Source organism: Oncorhynchus mykiss, chromosome 15 (genome assembly GCF_013265735.2).
Source record: "Oncorhynchus mykiss isolate Arlee chromosome 15, USDA_OmykA_1.1, whole genome shotgun sequence".
Classification (NCBI taxonomy): Eukaryota; Metazoa; Chordata; class Actinopteri; order Salmoniformes; family Salmonidae; genus Oncorhynchus; species Oncorhynchus mykiss.
Window position 1 is genome coordinate 22,236,969 of NC_048579.1, and position 18,213 is coordinate 22,255,181.

Consider the following 18,213-nt stretch of genomic DNA (forward strand, 5'->3'; position numbering starts at 1 on the left):
TTTAATTAATTCAGAAGTCCAAAAATGGATAAAGCACCTGCAGATTGCCCCTTTAAACGCAATACTGCACTATATGTTTCAATAAAACCATGAGTTTCTTAATCGTGCTTACAGTTATTCTGAATGGAAATCGTGTCTCAGCACAACAAACATGCTCTATACGAGCCACAATCAGTGGTTTGCTGTGAGTTCATTTGAAGGAAGGGAATCTGAAGCATCAGCATAATCAAGAAGTATATACTGCATGTACTTCCTGGAAGCAATCGAATCACACTGTGCTGAGCTTTCACAATACACCGGATTTAACCAAATCCACTCAGTTTGTTCTGTATTGATTACCTTTAGAGTCCTAGTTGTAGCAAGTCATGTCCCAATGAGCACAGCAAAACTCAACAGCTTAGGCCAAATTGTTTAATTATTCACATTGAAGCACAAACAAGAACCCCCAACCCAAGAGATTCATCAAAATATGAACACTATAAGGTCTTACAAAGAGCCATCTACAGAAATAACAATCTATATATGTCTCTGAAAGGATAATTTCCACTCATGGCACAGTGCACATGTCTTTTGATGCAAGCATGTGGTTAAATTAGGGGGCCATTACACCTAGTTTGTTTGGAGCTTAAATTAGGTTCGTTTGGACAGGTGTGAACACTTTATCCGCACTCAGGTGTGCAGCAAACATGCACCATGGTTCACGCTAAAAAAGGTTGGTGGTGCAGTTCGCTGCAGGTGAAAACGCAGTCTGGACCAAACTAAGGAAAAGAACCAAAGGCACACAGTATTATTGGTCGTTTGACTGAGTAACTTGATATCTGATGCAGATAAGGGTCTCTCCCCTATTCTCTGCACGTAGCAGTTAATACAGCTTCTATTGCTATAGTAATATGAAGATTGGGACACAAGTAATGCTCGCCTCCGGATCAAAGATGGATTTAACGTGAGTATTTTCGTCCAATAAATAAATGACTCGCATTAAAATACGTGGTATTGTTTAGGTATTTAATTTGTTTGACATTTGGCAACGTGTATGAACTCACTGGAAAATAGATTGAACAACAAAAACAATGATGTGTGTGGGTGTACGAGGACTGATACATCTGACAAAGTTCTGGCTCACTTCAAGATGTAATAAAGCATTTTGAAAGGAGCATTAGGGCTGCGTTTAGAAAGACAGCCCAATTCTGATCTTTTTTTTCCACTAATTGGTCTTTTGACCAATCAGATCAGCTCTAAAAAAGTTCTGATGTAATTACTCAAAAAACCAGTTAGTGAAAAAAAAGATCAGAATTGGGTTGGCTGTCTAAACGCTGCCTGGGTGTCACTTGTGTTCATTGAAAATATGTGTTTTTATTATCAAGTGTTAATATTGTATGAATTCACTGGAAAATAGATTGAGCAACAAGGAAGTCAGATAACCTAGGAGTTGCAGGGTGTGTATGAAGACGTGACAGCACACAACTGATAAATGTTCTGTCTCACTTCCTCAGTTGATTGAAATGCAATCTGGGATTCAAACAATAACCAACCCCTTTTTTTGGTAAACAGCTTTCTGTAGAAATGCAACGACTCTAATAGGCTTTGGCTGCAAGGAATGACCATCCTTGATAAAAATGATAGTTTTAACCACCATGTTTTGAAGCTATGCAATGTTTGTTTAAAATTATATTGGGGTTTTGGAGTAAGACTGTTAAACTTAAGCATTGCTAAGTTATATTCTTCAAGCATAAATGGATATAAACCATTCATTTAAAATGAATAAAATTGATGTACTCATCTCAGATTAACCATATGAGTATGACAGGAACAGTGTGCACTGTTATGCTACAGATGTACATTTAAGCTGGGTGTCATGTCAGTTCAACAGTTCTTTATGATCGTAAATAATACAACAAGGAAACTCTGTAATTAAATTCAGATAACATAATCTTAGTGATGTCTATCAGTTAAAAAAATCATGGCTGGACTCGAGTGCCTTCATTGGAGCTGGAGTTTTTTTCTAACCTAAATAACAGACCAATAAAACAGCAAAACCCAACAATATATTAGAAAAGCTGTGGAGTTACTGTGGAGAGTCAACCCCATCTTGACAAGAAGCTGAGAGGAGCGAAGACTTCATTTGTAAAATGTGAGTGATGCAGAGTGCTGTTCAAGAGGAAGTTCTTTCCATCTAAGCATGTCTATTTTACGTGACAAAAATATTTTTCAAACTTCCATCAATATGGATTGATGTCAGGTCTAATTCCTTGCGAGCATTCTCTACATCCTCTATCTTTCAGATGATACTGACAGCGTTTGCAGCCTGTGCCTTTCTGCTGTAATGTTCTCTGGGTATGGAACCCCCAGAGCTGATGAACAAGCAGCTTTTACACCATGTTACTCAGAGCATTGTGACCACAGTGGACGGTGAGTGATGTGTTCGGTCTATATATGGTGCATTTGGCTGTGCATAGCTGCATAGTTCCTCATTTTGTATTGTTTGTTTTGAATAATGGCTTTCAACTTTCAATTGATAACTACCAAAGTGATTGATAATACTAGGGTTGCAAAGGAAGGGTATATTACTGGAATTAAAAAAAAAAAAGTATCCCCAATTTCATGGCATCCAATTGGTAGTTATAGTCTTGTCTCATCGCTGCAGCTCCCGTACGGACTCGGGAGAGGCGAAGGTCAAGAGCCATGCATCCCCCAAAACACATCCCAACCAAGCCGCACTGCTTCTTGACACAATACACGTTACCAAATGTGTCAGCTAGAGATGATGTGCAGGAGCAAGCAGAGATTTGTAGTTTTCCATGATGTTTACTTTGATGCTAATTAGAATGTTCAAATCTGAGAGTAAAAAGAGCCGAAAATCTCAGAGCGATGTAAGTGGTTATCAAAACGCCATGCCAGGGTAAGACTACACAAAACACAGCCCTTATTTTATGTGTTTCTAAAATCCCTAATGGGAAAAATGATTGTGATTGTAACCATTTCTCTGTTTGACTGCTAAGTTTTATGGGTATTATGAGACCTCCACAGTGGGGCTCTATGGGTAAATAAGTGTGATGTTTCCTTAGCTTTAAAAAGGGGAAATCTGTGATTGGTACATCCATTTTTGTACTTTTAAATTAATGATATACAGTACCAGTCAAATGTTTGGACACATCTACTCATTCAAGGGTTTTTATTTTTACTATTTTCTACATTGTAGAATAATAGTGAAGACATCAAAACTATGAAATAACACATATGGACTCATGTAGTTACCAAAAAAGTGTTAAACAAATCAAAACATTTGATATAAGTAGCCACCCTTTGCCTTGATGGCAGCTTTGCACACTCTTGGCATGTTGATTGAAATGCATTCCAGGTGACTACCACATGAAGCTGGTTGAGAGAATGCCAAGAGTGTGCAAAGCTGTCATCAAGGCAAAGGGTGGCTACTTTGAAGAATCTCAAATATATTTTGATTTATTTAACACTTTTTTAGTTACTACAGTTTGATCTGCTAGTTAACGAGCAGAACCTTGAGCTTTTGCAAAGGAAAGCATTCTCAGGTTCTATTCCAAAATACTCAATCGCACCCCGTGCCAAGTACAACGTCTATCTATTCTGTAAAAAATCATTATGAATAGGAACCGTTTCCAGAAAAATATTATTTCTTCCTTTGAATGGCAAAGAGTTGAAATACAAAAGGGACTTTGATTTGCTAACACTGAAAAAGGAGAGATACACACAGAGAATCTTCGACGTAGAGTACCATGTCGATCAACTGGCCACATTCTCCCAAACACCTGTGGCGCTGGGAGAGTACAGTGCCACCAACAACAACTGCCACTCAGTGAAGCAGACGGTGCGGTTAGAGGAGAGGACAGAGAGACAGAGCACCTGGCAGACCAGCGTCTCCTCCTCCCTGACCATACCCACCTTCATAAAAGAAGGGATACCAATAATCTCTGCTACAGCTAATGTCGCCGTCACATCTGAGAAAACCCACACCAACGGCAACTCTGTGACTGAAACCGTCAGCCACTCAATGAGTGGAGGTGGCTGTCCCAGCCAACCATCACTGTACGGTGAAAATGGCAGGAAAAAAGTATAAGATTTAAATCCTATTCACCGCACACCTGGCTAAAGAGTACACTGACGGCACTGTCCATACCACCACAGTGACGGGCGTCTACCGAGGTCTACAGGTGAGGGAGATTGACGCAGTGGCGGAACGCTGTCAGCCTAACCCCAATCCCCAGCCCTATGCTGCCTAGGTAGCAGGCAGTTGAGACATCCACTGTAACAGCAGGGCATATGCAGAGAAGCCTGTGTCTATCAACAATGTGTGTGACAATCTCTGTGTTTCGATCTACCAACTGACAGACAGGAATTTGTGGAGTGGTTGAAAAACAAGTTCTAAAGACTTCAACCTAAGTGTAATATAAACGTCCGACTTCAACTGTACTTATGAATGCTAGAGAGACATCCCTGACAGTGTACTGTCATTAGTGACATTTGTCAGGAGTGAAGTGTAACAAGTAACCCCTGTTCACTTTCCTCATCATCCTCTCACTGTTTGAGAATGACATTCAGCTTGCCACTGACTTCATATAGTCTGCTTGCCTTGACACTATCAGAATAAGCACCCATTTTATCCACAGATCCACAGACATGGTCAGGTGTCCATTACATTGTGAGGGGGAGTGAGGACATTACCCTCCACGTGGACCTTGAGAACCTCGCAATTGAGTTGACACCAGCCGTGACCCACAAGCACCGTGAAAGGTAACCAGGCAGTCGCTGATCAAAACCCTTCAGCCACGGCTGCTAGAGCACCATGAAACCATGGTTTTGTTTACATGGTGAGTAGCGGTTCCATGTTCTGTTTTCGCAGTTGGATTGCGAAAGCAAAGCAGTGATGCCACATGGCTCAACTGGAAAAACAAAGGCTGATGAAGGAGAGAATAAGTGACCCTAGACTCTTGTAACTCAAGAGGTCGTTATGGCTAATTGCACCACTAACATACATTAATCATGGAAAAGAGAGGCCTATTTCATGCTTAATTGCATGTCCCACAATAGGCGTATAAGACAATGCCTGACAGGATCGTGCCCAGTGCGCTGCATTTCTCTTTCTGGGTTCCTAACGGTTTCATGATGTCCTTGTCCTCAGCACGCCATTGTTTCGGTCATAATTATCCTACACAAGCTCTTCGCCTCAACACATCAGCTCCCTGTTGACTCGAGAGCTTCACTACAACATACTCAATGCTCAGTATTGACCAGCCTATATCGCTCCACACAGACACAGTTCATCTAACCCTTACTACAAGGTTCCTGTTCTTCATTACCAGCCAAGGGCCGGCCACATCACAAAACACCTTGTTTAGAGAGGTCACAAGGGCGATGGTCGCAGGGGATTATCTGTATGCAAACACCGCAGTCATCTCTGGAGTGGGGTATTGATTTGGCTGCCTGACCCCCTGATCCCTTGAGTTGGGGCCCTGAATACCAATAGCGACAGATGTAGCCTTGGGACTGTCATGGAGGAAAGGAGGGGAGTTAGAGGGGGAGGGCAGAGTAAATGTCGATCCATTGGAAAGGACCGCCTGGTAGGTAGGACTCACCAGAAGTACCATAGCCGCTGGATGGAGAGGGCTCGGACGCAGCAGCGCGTGCCACAGCAGTCCTCGTACGAGCGGCATCTGAAATGAGACACAAAGCAGCCTTGGCGAAACACATTTCTTCTAGTCACATGTAGAAACAGAGTGGAATGTGTCATGTACAGTAAACCCAAACCATATCGGCATTTCTTTTCATTTCCATTCCATCTCTATTTTTGACCAGGCAGCTTCAGTGTTGAACCTTGAAATAACAGCACACCTTACAAGACATGGTTCTAAATACAGTTCATGTATTGTATTAAAAAGTGGCCACATAAAAACAACTTCGATTTCAGCAAGCCTAGATGCAGTTAACAGACGCGTCAGTATCTTAACTCCATGGGCCGTTGTCCATTTCTCCACACAGCGACATGTAATGGAGTCACGCAGCGAGGCCAGCAGCAGTCATCTTCCTCTCTCCTGATGCTACACTCCACCCAATTAGCCCGTGCTGACCGAGGCCAGTGTTTTACAATGTCCTGGCTGTCTGGGGAGCGAGCTGGTGACAGTACTGCGGCCAGCGACTATGCCACAGTGTCCCCTAGCTGATTGACAACAAAGGATATGAGAGAGGTCACGGGTGTGAAGGCTCAGAGGGCTCAGCACGGGGACATATTTCACCATCAATTCAACAAGAGGCGTAGAGACAGCAGAGAGCCTGGTGAGTCTGGTACCTCGGGCGTAATGTGGAGACAGATTCATTCTTTGAAAATAGCATAATCGTTTCAGAATGGCTTCTTGAACGTAGCAGTATTTAATCTGATTCTGCTTTATTGTAATGAAAAGTTAAGGAATAGGTTAGAGATTTGGTGGTTTAAATTGTTTGGTTATTTTTAAATGTGCCCACTTATGTCATAATGTCAGGAGTATACGAGCAAAAGATTGCGATCCAATTGTGATCAGATCTGTAGCTGTGAGCACTTCTGGACAAGGACATGAATGTGTCAATGTTGTGAAGGCGAATTGGTCCCTAAATGTGACCGCTTTTCAGACATGTCTATTTCAAAAACTAGGAAGAGATACTTTTGAACACCTTGTGGCCGCAAAGCATTGTTGTCCAAATGATTTGTAATCGAATCTAAAAGCGTAGTTTCAATACCAGCCATAGACACGGCCTTTTGGAGCTCCCGAGTGGCGCAGCGTCTAAGGCACTGCATCTCAGTGCTAGAGGCGTCACTACAGACCCTGGTTCGATCCCGGGCTGTATCACAACCGGTCGTGATGGGGAGTCCCATAGGGTGGCGCACAATTGGCCCAGCGTCGTCTGGGTTAGGGGAGGGTTTGGCCGGGGCAGGCCATCATTGTAAATAAGAATTTGTTTTTAACTGACTTGCCTACTCAAATAAATAAATAAATATATACACATATACATACATTCATATATATATATAAAACAAAATAATGCAGAGAGGCCTGTAATCTCTCTGCAGTACTGTAGCATGAGCGCCCTTGACGTCTGACAATACCATACGTTCCATAAATAAAGTACCATTTTTCAAAACAGCTTTTGAACCTCTGAAGATACCAAAAACGTACTCATTACTATCTCCTATCAAATTATACATTCCGTTGCCCTCTGATGCTACCTGGCTGAAAGTAGGTGATTGGAGCTGCCAATACTGCATGTTTGAATTATTCAGTGTTCCTCGATGAAGTAATGCCCCCATAGATTTGGGGTGCGATTCTGTTCCAGCGCTGATGCAGTAGCCAGCTGCAAGCCTTCCAAACTCTACAAATGAGTCATGGCACCAAGCAGAACTATATCAATACTGCTCTAAAGATTCCTTTTTCATCCGTGCCATACACTCAGTGATGAATGTTTTCATCACGTCGCTTTTTCACTCACTCCATTCCGAGGCCAGAGACTCCTTATCTGACCTTTTCCGTTTCTATAACAAAGTCGAGTATCTCTTCGAAAAGACAGAATACTTTTTCGAGTTTATTCTCTCTCTGCGGCTCAACATTTGTCTGACCAGTCTTATCAGTTAACTTCCTCACCCTTGACTCAAAGTTTTTGTGCAATATAACTTTCTAAGTTCTAATTTCCAAAGTAGGCCATATATAACATATCAACTATGGATATCTGAGTCCGACTGCAGCACATACTTCACAGTCCCATAGGGACAACCAAGGAATACATGCTTTATTGATCATGTTTCTCACAGGTTTGATGTCCAGGCTACAATGTATACAATTGAAGAATCTAAATTCCTATAGAAACAACAAATTAATTGAAACTGTGGCTGGCATGACTTATAACCTACCTCAGTCACAAAAGGAGAATAATTTCACTGTACTGTTTACACCCTGTATCCTGTGCACTAAACTTAGATTTGACATACAGTTGAGGTCGGAAGTTTACTGACTTAGGTTGGAGTCATTAAAACTTGTTTTTCAACCACTCCACAAATTTCTTGTTAACAAACTATAGTTTTGGCAAGTCGGTTAGGACATCTACTTTGTGCAGGACAAGTCATTTTTCCAACAATTGTTTAGACAGATTATTTCACTTATAATTCACTGTATCACAATTCCAGTGAGTCAGAAGTTTACATACACTAAGTTGACTATGCCTTCAAACCGCTTGGAAAATTTCAGAAAATGATGTCATGGCTTTAGAAGCTTCTGATAGGCTAATTGACATCATTTGAGTCAATTGGAGGTGTACCTGTGGATGTATTTCAAGGCCTACCTTCAAATTCAGTGCCTCTTTGCTTGACATCATGGGAAAATCAAAAGAACTCAGCCAAGACCTCAGAAAAATAATTGCAGACCTCCACTAGTCTGGTTCATCATTGAGAGCAATTTCCAAACGCCTGAAGGTACCACGTTCATCTGTACAAACAGTACGCAAGTATAAACACCATGGGACCACGCAGCCGTCATACCGCTCAGGAAGGAGACGCATTGTCTCCTAGAGATGAACGTACATTGGTGCAAATCAATCCCAGAACGACAGAAAAGGACCTTGCGAAGATGCTGGAGGAAACAGGTACAAAAGTATCTATATCCACATAACCTGATAGGACGCTCAGCAAGGAAGAAACCGCTGCTCCAAAACCGCCATAAAAAAGCCAGACTACGGTTTGCAACTGCACATGGGGACAAACATCAAACTTTTTGGAGAAATGTCCTCTGGTCTGATGAAACAAAAATAGAACTGTTTGGCATAATGACCATCGTTATATTTGGAGGAAAAAGGGGGAGGCCAAGGTATTGGAGTGGCCATCACTGACCTCAATCCTATAGAAATTTGTGGGAAGAACTGAAAAACCATGTGCGAGCAAGGAGGCTTACAAACCTGACTCAGTTACACCAGCTCTGTCAGGAGGAATGGGACAAAATTCACCCAACTTACTGTGGGAAGCTTGTGGAAGGCTACCTGAAACATTTGACCCAAGTTAAACAATTTAAAGGCAATGCTACCAAATACTAATCGAGTGTATGTAACCTTCTGATCCATTGGGAATATGATGAAAGAAATAAAAGCTGAAATAAATCATTCTCTCAACTATTATTTTGACATTTCACATTCTTAAAATAAAGTGGTGATCCTATCTGACCTAAGACAGGGAATTTTTAGTAGGACTAAATGTCAGGAATTGTGAAAAACTAAGTTTAAATACATTTGGCTAAGGTGTATGTATGTAAACTTCTGACTTCAACTGTAAGTGCATCAAGGACAACATCCCCACAGTGACCTACGTACATATCCCAACCAGAAGCCATGGACAATATATGCACCAAGGTAAAGGCTAGAGCTGCTGCTTTGAAGGAGCCGGACACTAATCCGGATGCTTATAAGAAATCCTTCTACGGCCTCCGACGAACCATTGTACAGGAAAAGCTTAAATACAGGACTAATAACGAATCCTAGCACACCGGCTCTGACACTCGTCAGATATGCCAGGAATTGCAAACTATCATGGCTTACAAAGGGAAACCCAGCCGGTGACGCATCGCCGCTTGGTATGGTAACTGCTTGGCATCTGACCGTAAGGTGCTAAAGAGGGTAGTGCATACTGCCAAGTACGTACATACAGGACCTCTACAACAGCCGGTGTCAGAAGAAGGCCAAGAAATTGTAAAAGACTCCACCCAAGTCATAGACTGTGCTCTATGCTACCACACGGCAAGCGGTACAGGAGCACCAAGTCTGGGACCAAAAGGCTCCAGCTTCTACCCCCAAGCAATAAGAATGCTGAACAGTTAACCAAAATGGTTACCCTGACTATTTGCATTTACCCTCATTTTATTTGCACTGCTGCTACTCTTTATTATCTATTGCCTAGTCACTTTCACCTCTACCTCCATGTACATATTACCTCCACTACCTTGTACGTCCTGCACATTGACCCAGTACCGGTACTCCTTGTATATAGTCTTGTTATAGTTATATTGTGTTTCCTTTTGGCAAATGTTTCTTATTTATAAATCTGCATTGTTGGGAAAGGGCTTGTAAGTAAGCATTTCACAGTAAAGTCTACACCTGTTGTATTCGGTGCATGTGGCAAATAACATTTTATTTGATTCAACATAACACGAGAGATAATGACGGTCGGCCTCCTGGCAGTTCAGACAAATTGTTTCATACATCCTTCTCTAGCAGTCAGATGAAAACATAAACGGATTCTCTAATACTATCACCATGCTCACAAAAAGCAGCCAAAACCAAGCGGTGAGTTTATTCCCAATGACAGGCTCTGTATCCTCACACAGCCTCTGTTGTTTACAAAGCATCTGTCAGCGCTCCTGCCACCGGGAAATTCGAGGCCTGGTGAGAATATTATCAAGTGCTTATTATCAACAGGGCATCTGGTTCACATTAATAACTGACCTCCTGGGTCACTTTAGCTTTCACTGCCTTTAGAAGGGGTGGGGGACGGGGACGCTGCCTTGTCACATTTACACAAACTTCTCTGCCCTTGTCACCTCAGTTACCCCTCTCTGGTCCTGTCACCAACATCGCCTCTCTGGACCTTTCAACCCAGTCACCCTTCTGTTATCTCCATCACCCCTCTGCCCCAGTTGCTACGTCACCGCTCTTCTGATGTCACCCCCATCACCCATCTACATCAGTGGTTTCCAAACCTCTCCTCTGAGACGTTTCACAATTTGGTTGTAGCCCTAAACCAGCTCACCTGATTAAAGTAGTCAAAGGGCTTGATAATTACTTGACAAGTTGAATCAGGTGTGAGAGCTCTGAAATACATGGAACGGCTGGCTGGGTGTCCCCGATGAGGTTTGAAAACCCCTGACCTAATCCTCAAAGAGGTAGGTCTAGATAGTTGGTACGCTATGTAAAGAAGACCAGGGGGAAAAACACAGGATGTGGTGCCTTTGTAATGAATAAGCTTGTGGTGGTCATGACATTTTGTCAACCGGTGATGGTCAAGCAAATAACTGCTGGTCTCACAGTAGTTGACCATTTAATGGATATAAACACATTTAGCATAGCCTACAAGCCACTGACGCAGACCATCGACATTTTAAAAAGTCTAATAAATCCATTTGATATAGCCTACATCACAATAAATCCATTACTTATCTTTGACACGTCTAAAGAAACATGATATGAAGAAAATGTAGTCTATTTCAGAAGAACATAATAGCGTACTCAGACATTATGTTCGGCCCTGATCTGAATATGCCATATGGCTATGGGATACACTAGTTCATTTAGCAGACAAGATTTGCTTTGAATTCTGTGGCATTATTTTATATTATTTTATAGTATGAAGAATAAAATTGAACATAGCTGAATAAAATAGAAAGGATATTTTCTACAAAAGATTTCATTACAATTTCTGCGGCTATTTTGTGTTGAGCGGTTAGCAAAGAAACAGGTCCTCCTATATGCTTAATTTAGAGTTATTTATGCAACTTTAGATATGATACAAACATTGGCTATGTTTTGATTTGTAATACATTCTAAGGCTGCATGACCTAAAAAAAGTTGCATGAAAGGCATGACCTTTTTTGCGCAGGCCGTACACACTTCATCAGTCTCTCACTCACAATTTAACAATCACTTGATAATATTCTCACCAGGCATCAAATTTCCCAGTGGCATCCCCCTTGAGTGGCCGTTGTGCCCTTGGGCTGAATATAATCATTATAATTCCCTTCTTCCGGCTGACAATCGCCATGCTCCGAAACACCTACCTCTCACTCACATGGATCTCTCAGATATCTCAATTCTTATTAGCCAATGCCCGTCACGTGATTGGGTCCTACTCACAGGCATCTCAGCTGCGAAATAGGCTACAAGTGAAGACAGACACATCGGAGATGCAACTGCGCGTGTCCTTATCAAATTCCGAGGTGAATATTGAAGATGTTAGAACTGTCCACATTTTCTTTTTGTCAGCAAACAAGATGAGTAGGCCAAAAGCACTAGCCTAAGTCAATCTACTATCCCCCATTGTACAAAAGTTGACCTACTCTATTGGTCAACTTGTCCTGTGCGAGAAATAAGTATTCCATACATACTTTGGGACAGTTGTGGGATGCGATAGATCCCAAATGAATACAACCACTCACATAAAAAAAAAAAATTAAAAGCAATGAGGCTGATGCAACAGATCAGATCATTAAGCTTAAAATGTTGATCAACTATTAGGCTATTTCTTCAAATTATAAGCGCAGCAACGCACACACGCAGCGATGCACACACGGCAGTAGGCTATTAGAGCAATTGTTCCAAAATTAAATCAATTAACGGGAAAACACTGTTCACAAAAGTGAACGCAAATGTGATTATGCATGTAATGCTTTATTATAAAAAGGTGCATTTGTTTAGGGAAAAATATCTTCCCCAAACTTGAAACTCAAGCGCCACCTATGTTTGCCACTTAGGCTCTACACCGGCTGTAAAGCGGATTAATGTGCTTAAGTTATTTGGCCACTTTAGTTGTGATACAAACCTTATCAAAACATAAGCCTAAGGGCTAGGCTACATGAGGTATGCGACTATGATTTGAAAAAGTCTAAAAATGCATGGGCTCTTTCTTGCCTTGCTGCACATGCTGGAAATAATTCACAAGTGATTTTGTCACCCATCAGATTATTCTTAATTTAATTTTGTCTTTACATATAATAAATAATATACTGTATGTGTGAAATTAGTTTTGATTTAGAATGGACCATTATCTTGCACCTGTTTCGGAGCAGGGTCAAAAATAAACGTCATCTATGCACTTAAATAGCGAATGGAGGACACTTTTCCTGTGGTTCATTTTCATGCCAGCCAGCTAGGCTATACTCCTGTTGTAAAGCGAAGCAATGTGCTTAACAGTAGGAAAGTTGAGAAATAAGACCATCAAAACTGTGTTGTCTCACGCAATTACATAGCCTATGGAAATGAGCTCATAGGCTCTCATGAAGTGCTTGATTTGATTTTTGCTTACATTTGCATTGATGTCAGAATGACAATGGAGTGCTGATTACCAGGCAGTTAGCAATTTTGGTAGGCTACTAATGACCATCAGCAGCATCAGAGCTTGGAGAAGCCTGGTTGCCATGACTAAATGGTCACGTGGAATTTGACTGCCATCATGACTGGTGAGCGTGGGTGTGGCTGTAATACGGTCACCACAACAGCCCTAGTAATGGATCTTATAAATCCCACATTGGCATCAATGCATTACTTACACACAAACTCAAGTTACATGCATGTTTCTCAAGTTGGGATGTAGCCCTTACAGCACAGTTGGTGGTTAGAACCTTGAATATTAAATGTAAACCCACATTGCCATCATTTAAAATGACAACTTGTTCTCCACTGACCTTCCAGTTTACATTTAATCAGATAATAAAACGCCTGCCTTGACTTCCTCCCAGACAAAAGGGGAAAAGTGCTGGCTTAGGGTTTTCATAGAGCGATTAAAGCCAGAGGACACCGGGGCACTTACATGACTATGATGTGGAAAGTAGAAATTCTGGAAACTACCATTGGGTGAAGCTCCTGATAAAGCTGAAAGAATAGAGATGTGTGAGGCTTTATGAATCTACAGCTTATGGTGGATGACCCTGAGGGGAGAGGTCTCTTACCGTTGTCATGCTTGGTATTGTTCTCACTGGCAGGGGGATAGAGAGGGTCAGAGGCAGGATGAATCGATAGATTCAGCGGGAGAAAGTGCAAAACATTTATTAGACACCCATCTATCCCCCTGCCCGCATGACAAAACACACAGACCAAATCTGTCATCAGTGGACTGGCTATCCTGACCCTCCCCAGGGCCAGGTCAGGAGATGCAGCTTGGAGCTGTTTGGAATGCACCCCTCACTCCCACTCTTTCTACTCTCCTTTACCTCTTCTCCTCATCCACAGAACAGTATGGCCCTATAGACTTATCTCCAACTCAACAAATTGTCACTTGTGTATCTTAATCACCGTCTTATCAGGTAATGCCACCATAAAGGGCATTACCTGATAAGACGGTGATTAAGATACACAAGTGACAATTTGTTGAGTTATAACACATACAGGCATGCACACACGCACAGAGAAAAGAGTCAGAGAGACAAATTGTGTGTGTGTCAACATGCATGTTTGTTCTTGTGTTAACAATCCAAACTCCACAGCTGTAGGCTCCCATGGCACCTCACACAATCCCACCTCATATTTAATCAATGGTACCTTGTTTGTATTCAACGCCAGAGACACGATTGCTCACAAATGGAGTGCGGTACCCCGAGATAAAGCAGGGCTGAACGGTTGCAACGCTTCCCTCCTGGTGAGCTCATGAACTTGACGAAATGACAAGTCGGCTACATCAAAGACCGATTTGCTTTAGAGGTTTACTCCACTGGTAGGTGCCTAAGACATTGACTGAAACGGCACTCTATTCCCTATATAGTGCATTACTTTTGCACAGAGCCCTATGGGCCTTGGTCAAAAGTAGTGCACTACTGTATATAGGGAATAGGGTGCCATGTGGGACGCAGACAGTCATCAAAGTGAACCCAGGAGTAAAGAGAGCACAATAAATCCCCGTTACCAGGGAAACTGATGAGGAAACTGGTTATAAACAAGACTTTGATCTCAGTATTTGGAAAAATAAGTTTGTAAACAAGCACAAAATAAATGTATACGGTAAGATATAACGTCGCCAATGGGCTTTGAAATTCTTAACCAGTCCTTAAAAATGCAATACATTCCACTTAATTTCAACACATAGATATGACATTAAGGACCAGTGGAATTAACCTCCAGAGGAGATATTAACATAGTCAAAGAGCCATGTAAAAGGGAGTGACAATGACATTAGGAGAGCCAAATAGAATGTGGGAACAATGGGCATACAAATTGAAGCAATGCAATCAGAGCTGCAGGATAATGACACATAATTCTGGTGCATGGTGGGAGACAGCTCACCATTTGATGAAGTCAGAGGCCAATTTTTGGTGGAATGAATTCTGTTCAACTGAGGAAAGAAATGTAAAGATTTTCTATGAGTAAAAAGAAAGAGTACTGTTATATCAAAACAAGTCCAATGAATGGAACATTTCTGATTTATGGTGCTTATCCTTTCCATTCATTGAACCATATAGCTAGATCTACACAACCGATGGCCTGGGTCATCTTGACATTTGAGGCCTGAAAAACTTTGATTTTGGAAAGTAAGGCCTCTTCAGACAGGCAGGAAAAGTGGCCATCCCCTAAATCAGACTCAAACTGCAGTGTTGCCAGGTTAGGCTGGACTTAGTCCAGGAGCAGTTACCCTCCTCTGTGGTCCACTCTCTGAGATAGCTCCAATAACGTCCACCAAAGTAGAATTAAGCTCTTCATGCCTTGGTCAGAGTCCCAGACACCCTCACTAACAGTCAAAATGTTTTTTTCTAAGGAAAGCCTCTGGGGAAATTATTTTCTTCTGTCTGCCATGGTTATTTTAGTAGGACATTCCAAGTGTTGAATGTATGAAATTCAAATAAGTTTGAGGACCTGTTTGAGTTGAACAGTCAACGGTTGATTCAAGCAATTATTGGAAAGAGCTGTGGCACATACAGTCCCTTCAGAAAGTATTCACACCCCTTGACTTTTTCAAAATGTTGTTGTTACAAAGTGGGATTACAATGGAAAAATGACATATAATGTGTTGCATGGACTGTGTGCAATAATTGTGTTTTAACATGATTTATGAATGACTACCTCATCTCTGTACGCCACACATACATACATATCTGTAAGGTCCCTCATTCAAGTAGTGCATTTTAAACACAAATTCAACCACAAAGACCAGGGAGGTTTCCAATGCCTCGCAAAGAGGGGCACCTATTAGAAGATGAGTAAAAAATGAAAATAACGAGCAGACATTGAATATCCCTTTGAGCATGGTGAGGTTACACTTTGGATGGTGTATCAATACACACAGTCACTACAAAGATACAGGCGTCCTACCCAACTCAGTTGCCGGAGAGGAAGGAAACCGCTCAGGGATTTCACCATGAGGCCAATGGTGAAACAGTTCCAGAGTTTAGGAGAAAATGTTGTTGATCCATCTTCAGTTGTAGTTACCCCACAATACTAACCTAATTGACAAGTGAAAAGTAAGCCTGTACAGAATTTTAAAAATATTCAAAAAAATGCATTCTGTTTGCAACAAGGTACTAAAGTAAAACTACAAAAGAGTGTCCTGAATACACAGTGTTATGTTTGTTGCAAATCCAAATCAACACATTGCTGAGTACCACTCTCCATATTTTTAAGCACAGTGGTGGCTGCATCATATTATGGGTATGCTTGTAATCGTTAAGGACTGGGGGGGGAGGGTTTCAGGATAAAAAAATGTACGGAGGAAAACCAGGTTCAGTCTGCTTTCCACCAGACACTGGGAGATTAATTTACTTTTCTGAAGGCACTGTCAACATTATTTTTCATAAACGAAAGGGCTATTCCACAGTAACAGAATTATGCTGAGACCACTGAAATGTATGGCAAACAAAAAACGTTTAACACACCATACAACTATATGCCAATGACTGCTTTGAACAATTGACACAGTAAAAAAATACATGAAACTGTGCAGATGCAAAGTTTGGTAAGAGAATTACTCTAAAATAGATGTTTTATTCTGTTACCAAACTTTGTATTTACACAGTTCTTCCTGTAAATGTGTTTTTGTAAATGTTTCAGTCACAATTGTTGAAAGTAGTCCTTGTACATAGAGTTCTATAGTCTGTTAAACTTTAAAGTCAATGGTTTTTGTTTGGTATACACTTTAAAGTGAAACCTGAGTCTCAGCGTAATTCCGTTACCATGGAATTACCCATAACAAGTACTATCCACACATTTCTAACCAACCGAAGACAATGGACACCCTTTTGAGCGTTTCAAACAAAGCCTGACGTCTGAATATAACAGGCTAATGTTCTTACTCAGCAAGAGTGCAACGTAAGAGAGATCTCTGCTATGACCTAAAGCCATTTTAAAGGCCAGGGCCTGGAAAGCCTTGCTCTGCAACAACCTCTTTCTGCTTTGAGTAAGTGTGAAGATGTCAAAGGCTTTGGGATTCTGTGCTGGGTATCCCACTGGAAGAATACCTCCACTGCCCACCAACCCTTTTTCCAAATATGCAGTGTACTGTGTTCGATTTACATCATAAGTTCTGAATAGTGCACTATGCTTTTAGGAATAACAGATAGGTGTCAATAGAGTATCAAAGTACACAGTAGTAAACTATTGGAACCATCGAAGGAACTGAAACATTCGCTTACAGTGTATTTTCTAAAGAACACATCTATTAGAATCAGTTATAGGAATTATATTGTCCCGTATAGATATTAAAATTCTCCTTGGGTTTGAGGGAGACCCGGTGCTGTCTGTGTCTCCATCAGGATTGACAGGAGGTCTTGTGACTGATGAGGCGCAGGCCCATGACGTGTGTTTACACAGACGTCACCTTGCTCTGTGGGGAAACTGGGTGGGTTTGTTAAGCCAGTAAATAGAGGGACACACATAAACCTATTTCTGGAGACGGAGGTAACATACATCTTATCCTAAATTGAGTTTGCACGTTTTGCTGTACTCTTGTGGGTAACATTTTAGAGCTCATCAAAATACTGTGAATGGTCTGGTACTTCATCCGAGTATAGCTTAACCTAATATTGCCCACTCTAATTGCCTATGCATTGATGGCTAATTAGCTGCTAGTGCTAGCACACGTTTAGTATTTTATTAGGATCCCCATTAGCTGTTGCAAAAGATGACATAAAACATGGCATAATACAGAACACCAATAGACAAGAACTACTCAAGGACAGAACTACATAAAAAAAAAATTAAAGACACACTTAGCCAATTATCAATACATACACACAAACTTTCTAGGTCAAATAGGAGAGAGGTGTTGTTCCATTTGGTGTTGCTTTATCTGTTTTTTTTTAAACCAGGTTTGCTGTTCATATAAGCAATATGAGATGGAACGGAGTTCCATGCAATAATGGTTCTATATAATACTGTATGCTTTTTGGAATTTGTTCTGGATTTTTGTTCTGGATTTGGGGACTGTGAAAAGACCCCTGGTGGCATGTCTGATGGGGTAAGAGTGTGTGTGTGTGTGTGTGTGTC

At 41.3% G+C, this 18,213-nt stretch overlaps 1 protein-coding gene across 2 annotated transcripts in view; it reads right to left on the bottom strand.

The window, feature by feature from the left end:
* LOC110489804 (VOPP1 WW domain binding protein) overlaps positions 1 to 18,213 on the bottom strand; it is a 95,801-nt gene that overhangs the window by 21,498 nt on the left and 56,090 nt on the right. For both annotated transcript variants that reach the window (XM_021562725.2, XM_036944071.1), the window contains exon 3: positions 5,607 to 5,684. In XM_021562725.2, coding sequence (XP_021418400.1) covers positions 5,607 to 5,684 — 78 coding nt within the window. The remainder of the gene's footprint in view (positions 1 to 5,606; positions 5,685 to 18,213) is intronic.